A 20,846-nucleotide genomic window follows, 5' to 3' on the forward strand; every position below is an offset into this window, starting at 1 on the left:
CTCGATTCCCTAGCACAGCAAAATCTCACCAGAAATATACAATTTTTCAATTTGGCCCTGATCTCACTGGTGGGGTACTCTCAGTAACCTCACAACTACTATCAATCATCTCATACTCAATCCACCAATTCATACCAAGACCGAAATCAGCATGCACAATCTCATCACCTTCAAACAATGCAAGTAAGACTCGACTTAAACAAAGAGTATAAAGACACTAAAACATGAAAATCAAAAGACAAAATAAAACCTAATCTAAGAGTTCAGGGGAAAAGAACTTAGTCATTTTGGTCGGAGGATCTCGCCTCCGCATTCAGCCTTTCCTTAATTTCTTTAAAACCAGCTTCCATTGCTTTGAATCCTTCATCCATGGTATCCCTCAGCGTGGCCACTTCTGCACCCAACATCAGCAGCTCATCCTTAATCTCCTTCAGTTCGACCGTTAGCATGACAATCTCACCACTAATCGGGCGAGAAGTTCCGTGTTCCTTTGCTATTTTCGGTTCAGGTCTTACTGCCTGCCGGTGCTGGTCTGGCCTTAACTGACAGTGGGGGCTTTGCAACATCAAGCTTTCTTTTCACTCCGGGTCTCTTGCTCTGTGGTGTCGGGACCTCTACCTCCTCCTCTTGAACGGCCTCAACTTCGTCTCCTTCATTAGCCTCTTCCTCGTCCACCTTCTCTTCTTCCCCCTTCTCCTCGTCCGCTTTCTCTTATTCTTCCTCTTGCGTATCCTCGGAAGCGGTTCTCCCCTTCTGCATGGAGGTTTCTGGAATTTGTGATTGAGGTTGAGCTTGAACAGGTGGTGGTGCGATAGTGGGTCGCGCCAGAGTTGCTTTGCCCGCCTGGGCCTTCTTCGATTTTTTCACAGGGGGGTGAGCTCGGGCTCCCCTTCTTCCGGTTGTTTTGACTCGGCGGCTGTTCTTACTGCTTTCTGTTCCTCTAGTTGGAGGACTTCGGCACGCCCTTTGTCCTTGGGCTGGATATTCAGCAAAGGGTCTTCAGTGATTTTGGTGGAGGTCTCCTCCGAAGCGGTTCGCCTCGTGGTATGCTTTGGAGGTGGAGGTTTGGTGCTTTTCTTCTTCGGGTGTTGGGTGCTTCCGGAGCCAGCTCCTCCTTTGGTTTTTGCCATTGTGATTTGCAAAGATCAAAAGGTTTAGAGTTCGCGCGGAAGTTTTGGATTTTGTGGGGATTTTTGGGAGCAGAGTTGGCCTTTAAGAAGGGTGATCGGTAGTTATGAAAATTTAGGGTTTGGGGCGAGTGGAGATCGTGGTGTAGCAGTTTTCGGAGGTTAAGGTTTGTGGGAGAAAAATCGTGGGTTAAGGCTTTAAAGATGGTAAGAATGGCGGTTATGGCAGAAAAAAGAAATTTTTAAGGAAAGAAATCATGGCCAAAATTTGAATTTCAAATTTTCTGTGGAAACCGAAGGGCTCCTGTCACATCGCCGCCTGTCGCTGACACGCTTACGTCATCCCTCTTCGTAAGCCTTCTTCCAGATCATTCCAACTCCCAACTCTCCACCTACACACTTTGCAACGCAAAGTGGGCTCGGATTCTCCTCTGGGCCTCCTTCCAAATTCATCTTGGCCCGTCTCCCTGTAGGGTTAGTGCATCCAAACAAAACAAAACAACTTAAAAGAAAATAAAAGAAGGTTCGGTAAAGACCATACCGAAGAAACCACACTGGGTTGCCTCCCAGCAAGCGCTCTTGTTTCCCGTCTTGAGCTCGACTCTCCTTCATTCTTTACTCGTACACAGCGTCGAGAAGGTGGCATTCCTCCTTCTCCTTTTCTACTTCAGCAAGTTCATGATAGGGCTTTAGGCGATGCCCATTTACCACGAACGTATCAACTCCATTGTGATCGTACACTTCTATGCTTCTATTTGAAAAGATTTCTTTGATCACGAATGGTCCTGACCACTTTGAACGAAGTTTCCCAGCCATCATCTTGAAACGCGAATTAAAAGGTAGAACTTTTTGTCCCACTAAGAATTCCTTCTTCCTGATCTTGGCGTCATGGATCCTCCTGGTTCGCTCTTTATAGAGCACCGCGTTGTCGTAAGCCTCCAACCGAAGCTCTTCCAACTCACTCAACTGCAACTTTCTTGCTTCTCCAGCTAGGGTCATACTGAGGTTAATTTGCTTGATTACCCAGTACGCCCTATGTTCGATTTCCACAGGCAAATGACATCTTTTCCCATAAAGTAAGCGGAACGGAGACATTCCAATGGGTGTCTTGAAAGCAGTTCTGTATGCCCACAACGCATCCCCCAAATGGTTACTCCAGTCTTTGCGGTTGGGGTGCACCACTTTTTCCAGGATGCTCTTTATCTCTCTATTAGAAATCTCGGCTTGGCCATTTTCTTGGGGGTGATATGCAGTGGTTACCTTGTGTGTCACCCCCATCTTCTTAGTTAGTGTTCTGATAATGGCATTACAGAAATGAGACCCCTGATCACTGATTAGAATTTTGGGTATACCATACCTCCCGAACACTTGCTCCTTTAGGAACCCTGCCACGGTATGAGCGTCATTGCTTGCGGTTGCTTTGGCTTCAACCCATTTTGATACATAATCTACTGCCACCAGAATATACTCATAGTTCCTTGACTTTGGGAAATGACCCATAAAGTCAATTCCCCATACGTCAAAAACTCCGACTGGCATGATTGGAACTTGTGGCATTTCATCTTTTGCGGTAATACCTCCAGTCATCTGGCATTTCGGGCAGCTTTGTACCCACTTCCTTGCATCCGCGAATATGGTGGGCCAGTAAAATCTACTTTCTAAAATTCTGTGGGCCGTGCGCTTTCCTCCAAAATGCCCGCTGTTTGTTGTTCCATGACACATGTCCAAAATTTGGGCATGCTCATCCTCAGGTATGCATCTCCGTATGACCTGATCTGCTCCAGTCCTCCAAAGATATGGGTCCTCCCAGTAATAGAATCGTGCTTGCACAAGTAACTTCCTTTGTTCGAACCTTGTCAATCCTGGGAGCAACTCTTTAGTGATCAGATAATTAGCTATATCGGCATACCAGGGCTCCTGTTTGGTCAGAGCATACAGTTCTTCTTCTTCCTCTCGGGTGCTCATGGAGTATAACTTTTCGTCTGGAAAGGTATCGGTAATGGGCATACCATCATCCTCTTCCAGTTGCAACCTGCTCAAATGATCCGCCACGAGGTTTGCAGCTCATGTTTTGTCCCTTATTTCTATGTTGAACTCTTGCAACAATAATATCCACCTGATGAGTCGAGGTTTGGATTCCTTTTTGGCCATCAAATACTTCAACGCAGCGTGATCCGTGTAGACCACCGCCTTTATTCCCAAAAGGTAGGAACGAAACTTTTCTATGGCAAACACCACTGCCAATAGTTCTTTCTCAGTAGTAGTATAGCTGCATTGTGCCGGATTCAGAGTTTTGGATGCGTAGTAGATCACGCAACTCTCTTTGCCTTTCTTCTGTCCCAGTACTGCTCCAACGGCGTGGTTGCTGGCATCACACATGATCTCGAACGGTAATTCCCAAACCGGAGGTTGAATAATGGGGGCCGTCACCAACTTGTTTCTCAAAATTGTGAATGCCTCCTTACAATCGTCATCAAACTCAAACGGCACATCTTGTTGAAGAAGTCTGGTCATGGGCTGGGCAATCTTGGCGAAATCCTTGATAAATCGCCGGTAGAAGCCTGCATGGCCAAGGAACGCCCGTATGTGCTTTACTGGTGTCGGGTAGGGCAATTTGGCGATGGAATCAACCTTCGCCTTATCCACTTCAATTCACCTTTCCGAAATCACGTGCCCCAGCACTATTCCTTCCTTTACCATAAAATGGCATTTTTCATAATTAAGGACCAGGCTATTCTCCACACACCTTTTTAATAAAAGCTCTAGATGCTTCAAACATGTGTTGAAAGAGCTACCATATACGGTGAAGTCATCCATGAAAACTTCAATGCAATTTTCCAATAGATTGAAAAATATGCTCATCATGCACCGTTGAAAGGTTCCCGGTGCATTGCATAATCCGAACGGCATTCTCCGGTATGCAAATGTTCCGAATACGCAGGTGAAAGTGGTTTTCTCCTGGTCTTCATGTGCCACAAAGATTTGCATGTATCTAGAATATCCGTCGAGAAAACAGTAATAGGCATTACCAGCTAATCTTTCCAGCATCTGGTCGATGAAGGGTAATGGGAAGTGATCATTCCTGGTTGCATCATTCAGCTTCCCGTAGTCAATGCAAACTCTCCATCCTATTTGTAATCGGGTGGGCACAAGCTCGCCTTGATCATTCTCCACAACCTGTATTCCCGACTTCTTCGGTACGACATGGACTGGACTCACCCATTGGCTATCGGATATGGGATAGATGATTCCCAATTCCAACAGCTTGAGAATTTCTTTCAGTACCACTTCCTTCATGACTGGGTTCATCTTCCTTTGAGAATCTCGAACGGGTTTGGCTCCCTCCTCAAGGTAAATGTGATGCATGCACTCCGTGGGACTAATGCCTTTTATATCAGCTAAGGTCCAACCGATGGCTTCCCTGTTCTCCCGTAATACTCTGACCAATCGATCTTGCTGCACAACGGTTAGATCAGCACTAATGATAACTGGTAGTGTCTCTTCTGGTCCCAAATAAGCATAGTGTAAATGCTTGGGTAGTTGCTTGAGTTCCAAAATGGGTGCTTTCTGGATTGAAGGTAACATCTTCTCGTTCTGCCCATACTGAGCCAATAACTCCGGTTTGCTTGCCTCTGTTCCCCCAGCTAGGTAGACCTCCTGGATTAATTCCTTGATTTTCTGATCCACCTCCACCTCGGCTTCCAAAGTACTTTCTCGGAGAGAGTAAAGTTCCATGATGGCTTCCTTCATCTCATCATCCTCCATATGTTCTGCATCCCGATCAGTCAGACCATACTGAATTACTTTCTCTGTGGTATCCCTGGAACCGAAAGCAATTCCCTGTTCTTGCACCAAGGGCTCAAACACGTCGATCATGTCCACCGTTTCCATTACTTGTTTCCTCTTCATGGTCTCATAGATGTTGAACTCCACTTGGACTCCGTCGAATTCACATGTCAAAATTCCGGTTTTCATATCGATCTTAGTTCCAGCGGTCATCATGAATGGTCTTCCCAATAGTATAGCATTCTCTCCTGTTTCGGGTCCGGTGTCCAGAATATAGAAGTCTGCTGGGAAAATCAAATCCCCAGCCTTGATCAGTACGTCCTCCACCACAGGGTAAGCGTTGGACCTGTCAGCCAACTGTATGATCACACGGGTGTTCCTCATCTCGCCAATATTCAATCTCTTGTATACAGCCAATGGCATCACATTAATGGAGGCTCACAGATCCATCATTGCCTTATCCATGTTTGTTCCTCCTATATTGCATGGAATGGTGAACATCCCTGGATCCTTTCGCTTCGTGGGTAGCTTCCGTTGGATCACCGCCGAGACACTCTCCCCCATCACGTATCGGACTTCTTCCTCCATCTTGACTTTTCTTGAACAAAGGTCTTTCAAGAATTTGGCATATTTTGGGATTTGCCTGATAGCATCGAGTAGAGGTATGCTCAGTTCTACTTTTTGAAACATCTTCATCATTTCACTTGCTTCCTTCTCTCTAGCTTTCTATTTCAGGCGTCCTGGGTAGGGTGCATCGGTTGGGTTGCTACCTCCATCTTGTTCCTTAGTTGGACCTTTACCACTCTTATTCCAGCTTCCTTGAAGCAATTCAGCCTCTGCTAACAACTCTTCTTCCTTTTCCTCTCCCTCGGGAAACTCAGTTAGCACAACTTGGGCATGTTCTCTGGGGTTGATTCCCATGGCTGGGAGTTTACCAGCGTTCTCCTCCAGTTTGGCCACTGCTTTAGTCAAGTGACTAATTTTTTGGTTGGTTTGGTTCATGCCGGCATGAATTTCATTGCGAAACTTCTCGCTCTTCTTAGCCATGCTTTCAATGGCTTCTTCCCAAGGTGCTCTCCGATGTGGTGGTTGGTAAGGGGGTTGTTGTTGATTCTGGTTGTGGTGTTGAGGTGGTCCCAACTGGTACTGTTGTTGATGCTGGTTCTGATTATACTGGGGACAATGTACCGGTGCGCCCATATTGTTCTGCTGTTGGGGCTGACCATCTTGCTTCCACCGGAAGTTAGGGTGATCTCTCCACCCTGGATTGTAAGTATTTGCATAAGGATCATACTTCCGTGGATTCCCGTCATGTCCTCCGATGTCATTGACATCAACAATATCCTCGCCAAAATTGGGACAATTTTCAGATTGATGTTCGGTGGCATCGCAAAGGCCACACTGGCGAATCTTCTTCGGTATAGTCAGGCCCGACAGAAGTTCCTTGAGTTCGTTCATGCTCTTCTCCATAGTTTTCTCCAGTTTGGACATCTCCTCCTTTTCTTCAGTTTTTCTTGGTTTTTCCAGATTTCTTTCATGCCCTTCATCGCGTGATTCTTCTGCCATGGTGCCCAACAATTGGAAGATCTCCAACGGAGTCTTACTCATCAATGATCCATTACAGGCTGCTAGGACCAAACTACGATCGTTCCTCCGCATGCCCTTTACAAAGCTCTCCGCTTGATCTTTTGGGGAGATTTGGTGATGAGGACAGTTGCTTAACATTCTCTTAAATCTCGTCCAATATTCGTAGAAGGATTCTAGCCCATCTTGTCTGATGCTGCGGATATCCCATCTCATCCGCTCCACTCTTGATGCTGGGAAGAACTCTTACAAGAAGGCATGTTGTAGTTGTGCCCATGTAGTGACACTACCCTCGGGTAGGTCATACAGCCATCTTCTTGCGTTGTCCACCAAGGTAAAAGGGAAGAGTATCAACTTGACATACTCTTGCTGCTCATAATTGGATTGGTGCATGATTGTCATCTCAAAATCTTGGAGATGAGTGTGAGGGTCATCTCCTTGGTATCCATTGAACTTCGGTAAGATCTGAAGCAATGAGGGCTTCATGTCATACCGACGAGGTGCGAACGGATTTGCGGGTAAGGTGATTCCGTTCGGCCTCAGGTTGAGATTAGTTGGGTACGCCAACTGTCTGAGGGTCTGCTCCGGTACGGCTTCTGCCTGTTCAGCCTCTGCCATAGCTTCGCGTCTCGTTATTCGTGCTCCTGCGCGCAGTCGTCTTTCTGTACGATCAATATCAGGATCAAACACCAATGCTCTTACAGCTCTACGAGTTCCACGCATACACCAGTAGCGGAAAATGGAATGAGGAGAGAACAAAATTGTTGCGCGTCACTCCCCGGCAACGGCGCCAATTTTGACACACACACGTCGTGCGGTGCGGACAAAATACTTGTGTATGCCCGGTACAGACAATACACGCTCCTACGTCTCACAACAAGAACTCAGTCTTAATGGCAAGTGTAGGGTCGAATCCCGCAGGGAGTGAGGAACCACTTTGTTCTCCAACGACAAACTGAGGTGTCACAAGTCTCAATCTGTATACTCTGCACAAGAAATTAACAAGATCAATAATAACAAAGGGGTGAGGTTACTCGGTTAGGTCATAACTGTTGTTAACATTCGTTTCGGTCATAGGCATACTGATAATCCGTCCATGATCCATATAAAACCGAGGCGTGGCCCAAAGACATTGGGCGTTTCAAGGGTTTATACTTCACATTTAGGATGGTTGATCCCATTGTGGTCACTTGGTCCGTAGGTCACACATTCCCCGGTCACAAGGCAGTGCTTCACTTCCCCTTAGATGGTAGTCATACCCGTTACTCACCAAGTATATGACCCTCACCAACCTTCTCTCCCGAGGTCCCCAACTCCGCACTTTGAGTGACACATGCCTCCTGGACACAACCATTTCCGGCTTGTCAGCCGACCAAACATAGACATGCTACGGTGCCGAGATTGCTTTCCTCGTTTGATAACCATGGCTTGATGCCTCGTCACAGTTGATGGATAGTCTCTAGAGAAGCCCAAGACTGAGGAAGGACAGTGTATCCTATCAATCCTTTCCCCACCTTCCGGATCTACAACGTCTTTTGTTGACGCTGCTCAGCTACTCGGTCTTGGGCATACCGGTTGTCACACCCTGGTATACCCTGGCCTTTGCTTGACACGGACAGCGTTTTACCGAACGGAGATCACCCGTTAGGCCCCTACTGCCCCTGATGTTGAACAGATCCTTCTGGAACCACGAGATTCAACCGAAAGAACAAATGCCTCTCGAATGTTTACATGTTAACAACAATTATTTCCACCCCTAAAACCTCACCTAAGGAATTACTCACACATAGAAGAATTCATAAATACAAAATGAATTAAACACATCATAGAACGAAAGGAAATACTTAAGTAGATAAAATAATACCTAAGGCTTCGAGCCTTCAATCTTGTTCGAATGCAAAACACAACGGAATTTAGAAAATAGGCTGGAAAGTAAATTGTTTAGGATGCCACACACGACGAATTTAAAGTAGTAACTAAAGTAAAAACAGAAGTTCAAAAGGTGCCAAGAGCTTTGCACGCTGCACATCATCATTCTTTTATACTGCCGAATGGTCGAGGTCTAACCCTAGTTGCGCCAGTCTCATATCTTCGCCGGGATCTTCTTTCCTTTTTTAGCTCAATCCTTGATTGATCCGATTGAAGATAGCGTCCAGCTGCAGGCTTTAGTCAACCTTCCCTTTCTTCAGATCCTTCTAGCTTCTTCCTCCCTCTTCCATTTGCTTCTTCAAAATCTCCGATATTTACTTTCCTTTCTTGGCTTCGGCTGTCTGTTGTTCATGGTAGTGGTTAGACGGATTGCTTCCTTCGGTGTGATTCATACCAGGTGGGTTGTTTCAGGTTCCCATGCCCCAAGTTAGACTGGGGAGGTACTTGTTGGCCGAAGCTCCATGCTGGTAAACATAACATTGCAATCTGGACTTGGTAATGCCCATTCTGACCGCATTTTCTCCATTTCCGCCCTACTGACCTTCCTTCCTCCGCAACTTCGTTTCCCCCCTGGACAGACCTGTACTGACACAAATAAAGAGAAAAATAGGGCCAAATGGCCCAAAAGTCGAAGACGCATCAGGAGGCCAAACTTTATTCGAGCTAGTAGATCCCTGCTTGGCCCAATAAAGGCGTAATTCCATAAGGGAGCGTCCCTTCTCATTAATTCTCTCTTGGGCTCTATTTAGTTTAATTAAGTTTATGGGCTTATTATTTAGGTATGGCTAATACCTACTATAAATAATAAGAAAGCCCTAAACCTAATCACTTGAGCATTAACGTATGAGCAGAAAAAGAGAGAGTTTTGTGAGAGTAGTGGGAGACGTAATTCCTAGAAGGTGGAAAAGACTTGAAGATCGTAGCCACCCTACGTCAAGTCTTGCCGTGGGAACAAGTTGGAAGATCAACACTGGAGTCTCTAATCGCCGGATTTGCAAGTAAGACTCGTTTCCTTGTAATAGGCACGAATGGTTTTTGTATGTATTCGTTTAGTATCTGAAATTGGTCACGAGCACGTGAATCATATATCAAAATATGGTTCCTTCAAATAAACATATAATCTAGGCTAGGGTTCTAAAGGAAAAACAACGATCCAATAAGATAACCAAACACCAAGAACATCAGTTATCTAACTTACTTAATCAACCTATCATCATCAATCTAACATCAACAATACTCAAACAAGCATCCAATTCCATAGAGAATATTAATCACCATTAACCCCTAAAACATGTAAATGAAATCACAACACAAAATTCAACGGAGAACCTAAACTAAAAAATTGAACAAGCCAAATACGTTAATTACGAGATGAGAAAATCAAATGCATCAAGCAACATTAATCTATAAGCAACAAAGGTAAGCAATCAAGAAACATAAGTATAAACTAACCAATAGAGGAATTCGTACAATAGTTCAATGTAAACGACAATCCACTACGATCTACTGTTGTTAGGACAAGTTTCTAGCTCCAAAAACTAAGGGAAAAAGGTGGAAAAGGGGCTGGAGGTTGTGGGAGGCGAGAGTGGCCTCAAAACCCTAGAAAAAAGGGTTTAAAAAGCAATTTCTGTAATTTCCATTTTTCGCGCACGCGGAGGACGCCGTGAGGCGGAGGCCGCAGTAGGCCGTAGCCGTTCTCACCAAACAAGGAACCTCGAAGATTGAAGCCTCAGCCCAAATTCAAATTACTCTCTAACGGAAAAAATCTCGAAGACCATCTCCGCCAACGGATCTATTCAAGACGTCTCCTATAAATTGTTCTCGAGGATCACTTCAATCTTCATCGATTCAACGACATAAGCTGAAACGCTGCCGAATTCGTTACTCGGCAAAACCAAGCCTCCCCAAAGTTTGAATCGAAGAAGAGAATCTCAAAGCCCAAAAATCAGTCATTGCTGATTACATACATTCTCTTAGAACTTAGGCAAATATTGTATATCCAAAGCCTAGGTAAAACTGACTGCAAAGAACTTGTTCTTTGTGGTTTAGTTGGTAAGTTTTCAAACCTCTCTTCAATGAACCGAATTGAGTGTTTGTGTCAAAAAGGAGTTCAGGCCAGTGTTCTGTCTCCGTGAGATCTTAGTGCCCAGTGTGCGCTAAGAGTGAGAAATCCAACCCAGTGTGTTGGTACTAAAGATAGGATCTTCAGTCGTCTCGGTTTGTATGCACCCACAAGCACACGTTCAGGTTTGCTGTGCACCCGTAAGCACATGCATCGGTTTGCAGTGCACCCATAAACACTTGCCCAGTGAAGTTGTTGGTCTGATCAACCGACCGTGGATGTAGGAAGTGTTTTCCGAACCACGTAAAATCTCTGTGTTATTTACAGCTTTCAGTACTTACCTTCTTACTTGTGCTTTTACCTACATAAACTGAAAACTGATTAATTACAAAGAGAAACTTAACTGATTGACAACGTGATTAATATCACAGGCTATTTTGAAATAAAAGTTTTCCACTGTGTGTGTTATCAGTCTAACTGATCTATCTTCTGATAGTCGGTAAGATTCATAACATATCTTTGTTTATCAAACTCGACTGAAGCCTTACGTGTATCAGTTAAAGTCTTTGACTTAACTAATAACTCCTTACTGAAGAGTATTCAGCATCAGTCGTCATCCCTGTTTTGACAAAACTCTTTTCAGTAAACAGGTTGAGTCAGTTTGTATTTAAAGTTTCGTTTTTACTGAGAAAAATAGCCTATAGGTGTATTCCTTCCCCCAATACACCTATTCGAGACCCTCCGGACCTAACAAACATAATATTTTACATTACTCTACAATGTCATTTATTTAAGTTCAATCGTAAACAACTGAAAAATAACTTCCCAATTACATACGAACCTTCAACTCTAATAGCATTGAAGTTATAAAACACGTAAGTAACATCACTGTCATATATAAGGCCAAAGTTCATTTGACAATCCAATCTCTCATTGACTCAATATTAGTGCTACTATGAAAACTCATCTAATTTTTCACTTTGAACTCCCTCATTAAGTAATTTAAGTTTATTGAAACATGTAAAAATGAAGAGACAAATTAAATTTAGAGTGTGAGAAAAGAAAATACGTTTTTGAAATTTGGTGTTAACTATTTTTGCTTAATTATAATGCAAAAACTTACAACACTATATATATATATATATATATATATATATATATATATATATAGGGAGAGGTTCAAGAAAGAACCATAAATAAAAAAAGAACGGAGAACCATTTTCAGCCATTCGATCATCAAGATCTACGGTGGATGCATCATCTTGTTGGATGAATATAGAACCTGGGTTCGAATCCTGAAGGGAGCATTTTTTTTAATTTTTTTAGTGCATTAATTTTAACAGCGAATGCATTAATTTTTACAGTGAATGCATTAGATTTGATGGTTCTCCCGTTCTCACAAATAATGTAGTTCTCTCTAGAACCACACCCTATATATGTATGTATATATATATTTTAATTATAGTGCCAAAGCTTAAACATCTTATTGCAACATGTATAGATGAAGAGACACATTAAATTTATAATGTGATTTAGAGGGTGTTTGGCTGAGCTCAAAGTGTTTAGCAAAATAAGCTCACAAACAGCTTATAAGCTCCAAAAATAAGCTCCAAGAGCTTATAAGCTTCTCAAAAGATAAGTTCATCTACCCCAACTTATTTTTTTATAATCTCATATGCAACAATCATTTTATAAATATTTTTCAGCGATAATTTATTATTTTCATTATATATCATTCAAGTTCATTTTTTTTTCGATTTTCTCTCTCTAACAAAATTTTTTCTCTCTAGCTTATAAGCTCAATTATCCAAACACTTTGACAACTTATAAGCTCTTAAAAATTACATCTTATAAGCTCTTGAAACATCTTATAAGCTCCAAGAGCTTATAAGCTCTTTAAAATAAGCTATAAGCTCCTCAAAACAACTTATAAGCTATTTAGTAGCTTATAAGCTCCTTCAAAGTGTTTGGCAAAATAAGCTCCTAAACAATTTATAAGCTCCAAGAGCTTATAAGCCCCTCAAAAAATAAGTACCTCTACCTTAACTTATTTTTTTATAATCTCATATGTAACAATTATTTTACAAATATTTTTCAACTATAATTTATTATTTTCATCATATATCATTCAAGTTCATTTCTCTTCGATTTTTTATCTCTAAAAAAATATTTTCTCTCTCTAGCTGATAAGCTCAATTATCCAAACACTTTGACAGCTTATAAGCTTTTAAAATATCTTATAAATTCTTGAAACATCCTATAAGCTCCAACAGCTTATAAGCTCTTTAAAATAAGCCTAGCCAAACACCCTCGAGAGCAAACATAATTAACCAACAAATAAGAACCGTAAACCAAACCTTGTACTCCAATAGCATTGAACTTATCATACACATAAGTAATAGCACTACCAGAAGACCAAGCTTCATTTGAGAACCCGATATCTCCCCATGATCCAAGATTAGCCGCAGTATCAAAATTTGTAGTTCCACTATTTCCATTTGTATTGCAACTCTTTTTATGCAAAATACTTGTGCCAGCTGCATCACATAAAATAAAACATTATTTAAGTCAATAAGTTATTCATATAATCTACATATTTTAGCAAAATAAATCTTATTCTACGTGGCATCATATAATCACTCTATTTTAATTTTTCTCAATTCTCATTCATTCTTATTTATTTATACATTTCTAATCAATTTTTACATTATAGCAAAATAAATCATATCCTATGTGGCATCGTATGATCACTCCATTCTAATTTTCATCAATTCTCATTCATTCTTATTTATTTATACATTTCTAATCAATTTTTACATTTAAAAATTATTAAATAGTCATATAAATTTATAGATAAATTCTATACTATTAAATAATCGTATAAAACTATTAGATAAAGTCTGTACTATTAAATAATCGTATAAAACTATTAGATAAATTCAACATATCCATTTAATTATAAATCCTACATATCCACTTAATTATCAGAACCAAATAATCATATAAGTTTATATATAAATTATATACTATTAAATAATCGTATAAAACTATTAGATAAAGTCTGTACTATTAAATAATCATATAAAACTATTAGATAAATCCAACATATCCATTTAATTATGAATCCTACATATCCATTTGATTATCAGAACCATTATATAACTACATTAGTACGTGACATCGTATAATCACTCCATTTTAATTTTCCTCAATTCTCATTCATTCTTATTTATTTATACATTTCTAATCAATTTTACATTCAAAAACTATGAAATAATCATATAAATTAATAGATAAATTTTATACTATTAAATAATCGTATAAAACTATTAGATAAATCTAACATATTCATTTAATTATAAATCATACATATCCATTTGATTATCGAAATCTTTATATAACTCACGGCCTTCTGTTTATCCAGCCAAATTAAAACACATTAGCACTTCGAGGGTCCATTCGTCTGTTTTCAAACGCCTGAAATCCCTCTTAACATCATACCAACTTTATATATATATATATATATATATATATATATATATATATAAACTCAATGACCAACAAGAACTCACCATGCCTCACAATCCATCTTTTTTTCATCCAAAAAATTTAACTTAATAAAATGATGGCATCCAGAATAGGAATCCTTATACCCACTTAATTGAGATTGTTCCAAGTGTGACTAAAACTTAAATAAAGTATACCAATAAATTAATCCACAAAAAGCAATCAATTCAAATGTCAATTCATTTTTTAGAAAAGATATTCTTCAACTTCTTCAACTAAAATATATGCCAATTCATTCATTCAAATTTGACGATGATGTATAAAGTTTGAGACGAGATGATGCTCGTAACTCAATTTTTCGTCTTTCAAGTTTTAAAGATGATGCTTATAAGTAAGAGGCGAGATTACCAAGACTCAATTATGATCTTTCAAACTCTAGACGAGATGATGCTCACAAGTCAGTTATGGTCTTTCAAATTTCAGACAAGATAATGCTCAAAACTCAGTTATGGCATTTTAAGTTTCAGAGAAGATGATACTCAAAACTAAGGGGGGTGTATCAGTTCAAGACTTTAATAGATTTCTACAGACTTTTAAAGTTTGGGTGTATTAGTTCAAGACTTTTAAAAGTATGAAAATCTGGGTGTATTCGTTCAAGACTTTTAAAAGTCTATAAAAATCTGGGTGTATTCGTTCAAGACTTTTAAAAGTCTATGTAAATCTGGGTGTATTCGTTAATCTATGGACTTTAAAGTTGGAATGACTTTCATTGATTTCGTTGAAAAAATAGGCATGAACAAATCCGAACACAGACCACGAGAATTCACAGATCCTGCAAAATCCTGCGCTCGCTGGGTGCCAGCTTCCGCGACCAAGAAGCCAGCGGCCGCTGGACCCTAGCGGTCGTTGCCAACGATTCCAGCAACATGACATGAAAGATATAGCACCCACACTTGGTTCTAAAAGTAGTTTTTTTAATAAAGTTGGGTATTGGCATGCCACAGATTTCATTGCCGATGTTTTGGAGCTCTCCAAATAGTTTTTTTTTATCATTTATTATCAGTAGTAGTTAGCTTCCCAAATACCACGTATTTTGTGCATCATGTTGAGAAGATGAAATAAGAAATAAGAAAATTAGGCCTGGGCTGCTGTATATATATATATATATACACCAAAGTCAGCGGCCACTGGACCCTAGCGGTCACTGGGTATCCAGCGCTCATGGGCTCCTAGCGGCCGCTGGAAGTGGGTCTAGTGCTCGTTCATTTCACGCGCTCACTGGGTTTGTGGATTTCAAGTCCGAAAATATCACGTCAAATTCTTGCTAATTCATTAAAAATTCGACCAAGAATTCATTCAAAATCATGAAGAATCCGTGAGAATTCTATAAACTTTTAAAATCCACGGACTTTTAAAATCTACATAAATCTTGAACTAATACACCTCCCTAAGTTGTGATTTTTCAAGTTCCACACGAGAGGGTGCTCAAAAGTCAGAGATGGCATGTCAAGCTCCAAACGAGATTATTGTTAAAACTTAATTATAGTTTCACAAAGTCTAAACAAAATGATACTCACAAGTAAGTTATAATCTTCAAGCTCCATACAAGATGATGCTCAAAATTCAGATGTGGTATTTCAAACTCCAAAGAATATGGTTTTCAAAATTTTGACGTTCAAATGTCATAGGCGGTCTTTAGAGCTTCATATGATTATTTGGTCTTATTAGGTCCATATGAGATGATACTCAGATGACATATGTTTAATTAAATTATTTCTTATCCGTCAAATTTAAAGAATTTGAACAGACTTAATACTCCCTCTGTCCCCCAAACATCTACCTAAGAGAGGATGATACGGGTTTTAATAAAAGTTAGTTATGTATTTGATAAGTGGAGAATGGGTCCCACAAAAAGTGAAATTGTAAGTGATAGTTAGTGAAAGTGGAGAACGAGTCCCACAAAAAGTGAAATTGTAAGAATAATAATTAGTGAAATTGTTTCCAAAAATAGGTTAGGAAGATGTTTTGGGAACGAACCAAAATAGAAAAAAAAATGTTTGAGTGACGGAGAGAGTAAATAGTATCGATATACGATTAATAGCAGATGCGACACATCAATCGTACATCATATCATACTTCAAATTTATATATTTTTATTCTTCTAAAATATTCAATCCCACATCAATTAATTAAATTAGGATTTTATTAAAAAAGAAAGAAGAAGAACAAAAAAACCCTTGAGAGCACAAGAGAGCAAACTAAGGGCCGAGCCTCATTAAAATCTCAAGACGAGGAAAAAGAGTACTCATTAAAAATTGTGTTTAGTGAGCTGAGTTAGGAAAATTTCAGAAGCTCCGGCCGAACCATCGCCCCTAAATAATCCCGGCTCCCAAAGAACACAGAAGCTCCAACAAAGGAAGAAAAAATAGAGAGAAAGAAAACCGCTAGCACTGCCGACACTAGCTCTGCCTAAGTCCAAAGATGAACTCCACCGGCGCCAAACCCCCGCGCTGCCGAGGTTAAAAAGGAGCAGAACCCCGCCCGAGCTGTTCCAGAGATCAGAGCTGGTCCGAGTGCTCCAACAACCGAACTCCACAGCAGTCGAACACAATCGAGCACCAGCGCTGCAGAAGACCGAACCGCCAGCGCAGGACAAGAAACAGAACAGAGCAGCAGATCAAGATTAGTCACCGAAATCCAGAGCTGCCAGACTTCAGCGCTATCGAACCCAGAGCTGTCAAACCTCCGAGCCAAAGCAAAAGAATGATCTAAACAGCAAAACCAGGTCTGACCCGCAAAGCCAAGTCGAATCCGGACTGAGCAGCATCCAGAGCAGAGCGAAGACTCCGGCAACGCAACAAGAACATCCTCCCTAACCAAAACAGTCGGACAACCATACAACTGACAAGAAAACCAAAGAAGAACATCGTCAACTAGAATCGCAAGGCTGCAATCCATCACCTTCTCCGGATGTGGCTATGAGTGGCCATATCAAGATTCACAGCAATCTTAATTTCGTCAATGGCATGAGGCCACCACCCTTCCTCTCTCGCAGAGTTAGCCATAATGTCAGCGGGTTTATTGCCTTCTCTAAAAATATGAGTGACTTGAAGATAAAAATCAGGAAGAATGCTCAGAATTTTGTTCCATGAGGCCACAAAGCGCCAAGGAACAGTCGTTGACCTCTCAGAAAGCAAATAAACAATATACATGGAATCCGACTCAACCCATAAATGATGCCAGCCCCGATCATGAGCAATGAAGATGGCTTTGATGACGGCGAGGAGCTCAGCTTCAAAAGCAAACCCGACACCCCCTTTATAATGGAAGCAGCCACGGACCCAACTAAAATTGTCACGGAAAACACCACCAGCAGCTATGTTTTCAGGGGAGCCCATCGCGGAACCGTCCGTATTAACCTTGATCCAAGGTGAGACCGGGGGCCACCAATGTACTGATAAAAAATCCATCGGAGGAGCAGCGCGCGACGCAACCCCAATAGCACGAAGAATAGTATATTCTTTCCAAGAGTTATCCATATGTCCAAGCTTAAAGTTATTCTCCATTTCTTCGAAGGACACCTTTATAATCCGAATGATCTGCCTGTACTCGAAGCGCGTATTATCAAAAATGCAAGAATTCTGATGAGACCAAATAGCCCATAAGATGCCAATAATTCTCGCCCTCCAATAACAGTCCAACTGAGAACTCATCTTATGATTCCAAGCGCGAACTAAGAAACTATGAATGTCAGGAGCCACAATAGCTTCTGGAAATTGAAACCAATTGCGAAACTCCAGCCAGATCGGCTGAACTTGACTGCAAGACCACAAGATATGATCTATGGTCTCATCGGCTGCGAGACAGAAGGTACAATAGTTGGGCATAATCATGCCATGTCGGATCAGACGATCATAAGTAGGAAGACGGCCATGAAGAATTCTCCAGCAGATTAACGAGCGGCGCACAGGAATATAAGGTCTCCAAATCCAAGACCCCCAGCTAACCCTAGGAAACCTGTGGCAATTATTAGAAAAAGTAAGAGCAACTGTAACAACGCCATGCAGAGAAGGTTTCCAAAACCGAGTATCATTAGCGTCGCCTAAGGGGAGAAGCAAAATATCAGCCACAATCTCCGGATAATTATTAACAAACTCCTGAGTAAAATGCCAGATACCTTCAGAAAAATAATCAGCCACAGAATGGCCAAGAAGATCCGCCACAAAATGAGGTATTCGACATTTATCTTTGATCCTATAACCCAACCAATCATCACACCAGAAATTCGTGGTAGCCCTATCTCCAACATAGCAGTACGAATTATCAACCAGATCACTAACCTCCTCCCTAAGGCCCAGCCAAACAGACGAAGAGGCAGAGTTACACCGAACACGGCCATACAAGTCCAAGTAACGATCCTGAAGCATTTGAAAACCAAAGCCCTTACCACAAATAACCTTCCAAACCATCTTCATCAAAAAACATTTGTTCATCAGAGAGAACGAACGAACACCCAAGCCTCCTTCCTCCTTGAGGGCGCAGACACGGCTCCAGCTAACCGAGCAAGAAGGTGACTTCGTGATATCTCCAGTCTAAATAAAATTATGACACTTCTCATCTAAATCGTAAATCAAGGATCTCGGCCATTTATAAACCAACATAGAATGAGTCACCGAGCTCTGAATAACCGACTTTACCAAACAGATACGTCCTGCCATAGAAAGAAGACGTCCTCTCCATCTAGAAAATTTCGCAACAATCCGATCGTGAATAGGCCGAAAGTAAGAGGCTCTGCCACGATCGTGAAAAATAGGCACTCCTAAATAAGTGAAAGGAGCCCTGCGACAAACAAAACCCAGCTCACGCAATACGGCGCGCTTTGTAACAGCATAAGTCTTGGAAGAGAAATAAATATACGATTTCTCGTTGCTGCAAACCTGCCCAGACATCCAGCTATAGTAATCCAGAATTTTTTTAATCGTCTTTGCATTCCTAACAGAAGCCTTACAGAACACTAGAATATCATCTACATATAAAAGGTGAGTGGGAAACGAAAGATTGCGAGTCATTGCCATAGGAGTAAGATGACCAGAATCCACGCAGTTAATGAACAAAGAGCTCAGAACGTCTTCAGCAATGCCGAACAAAATAGGGGAGATAGGATCTCCTTGTCGAACACCTCTCGTGCAGTCGAAGTAACCATGAATCTGACCATTATTGAGAATCGACAACCTTGCCGAATGAAGAATAATATCGATCCATTTAATAAATCTCCCATCAAATCCATAAGTTCTAAGAACATTCAGCAAAAAATCCCAACGAAGGGTATCAAAGGCTTTCTTGATGTCAATCTTGCAAGCCATATTCTGACCTCACCCCGTACGCCGCATGCAATTGTAACCCTCCGATCTCAGCAGGATACAATCGTGAATAGATCGCCCATGAATAAAACCAAACTGATTTTGCGAGACGTAGTTCGACGCAACAAAGCTAAGCCTCACCGCCAACACTTTAGAAATAATCTTGAAGAAAAAGTTGGAGAGGACAATAGGTCTCAAGTCAGACACCGAAACCACATTCTTCTTCTTTGGAATAAGAACCATCGTACTCGAATTACAACCCGTAGGAAGATAAGATCCAACAAAAAAAGTGCGAACCGCCCTCCAAATGTCCTTTTTGACAATTTCCCAGCAAGCCTGAAAGAATTTACCGGAAAATCCATCAGGACCTAGGGAGCTATTAGAATCCATGCCGAAAACAGCCGCGGAGATCTCCTCATCAGTCGGGATCGCCAAAAGAATGGCATTATGATCATCCAAAATCACATGCTCAATGACCGCCTCAATATCTGCAATGCCAACATCAGAACCAGAGTCATCCGTAAACAGCTTCGTGAAATACTCAACAATATGCTCCCCAATACTATCCTGGTCCGAAACCATATTTCCATCTATCATCAAGGACTGAATCCTATTAGGTTTTTGTTTGTAGCGCAGCGAAGCATGAAAAAAGGCTGTGTTTCTATCACCATCGTTCAACCAAGACACACGACTTTTTTGCTGCAACAGACAACTCTTTTGGGAAAGCGCCACATTAATTTTAGCCTGGGCTTGAACCTCCTTATCAAAAAGATCATCAGTATATCCCTGGGAAGAAATATTCAGCTGAATATCTGTCAACTCTTTCTGGGCGGCAATCACGAGCTTGTCTACCTGTCCAAAAGTACTCCTGTTCCAGCTTTGCAACTCCCGCTTAAGCCGTTTGAGCTTAACCATAACCAGATAAATCGGACACAAGACATTTGTTTTTTGAGACCAAGAAGTTTCCACCATGCTAAAAAAATTGGGATGAGACACCCACATATTCAAAAACCTAAAAAACCGACGATGCACTTGAGGAGGTAAACTACACTACAAAACAATCGGAGAATGATCAGACGTAACCCTAGCCAAATTCTGCGTATGAACAGAGAACCAAAAATCTGAGAAAGAGTCCGAATAAAGAGCACGATCAAGGAGAGACTCCACGTGACTCGGCATAAAACGACGACCCGACCAGGTAAAACGCAAACCGACTATGGAGGATTCGATAAAACCAATCTCATTAATAAAAGAGCAAAAATCCCGGCAAGAAATCTGGTCAGGCATACGGCTGCTGATTATCTCGTGGGCTCCCTTTACAGCATTAAAGTCGCCCATTATCACCATACTACTTGAGATAAACCGAAGAAGATCAGCCCAAAGAAGCCGTCTCTCCACGTAAGTCGAAGCTCCATGGACCACCGCTACACGAAAATCCAACGAATTCCAGGAGTAGTCCGCAATAATCACCTGTATAGAAGAGAAAACCAA

General features: G+C 41.2%; 1 protein-coding gene across 1 annotated transcript; it reads right to left on the reverse strand.

Moving 5' to 3' along the window:
* Positions 1-19,367: 19,367 nt before the first annotated feature.
* Positions 19,368-20,270, reverse strand: LOC131008031 (uncharacterized). Its single transcript, XM_057934935.1, has one exon. It carries the CDS (start codon positions 20,268-20,270, stop codon positions 19,368-19,370), a length of 903 nt encoding a protein of 300 aa, XP_057790918.1.
* Between the last annotated feature and the right edge of the window lie 576 nt (positions 20,271-20,846).

The sequence above is a fragment of the Salvia miltiorrhiza genome, chromosome 2 (genome assembly GCF_028751815.1).
Source record: "Salvia miltiorrhiza cultivar Shanhuang (shh) chromosome 2, IMPLAD_Smil_shh, whole genome shotgun sequence".
Lineage (NCBI taxonomy): Eukaryota > Viridiplantae > Streptophyta > Magnoliopsida > Lamiales > Lamiaceae > Salvia > Salvia miltiorrhiza.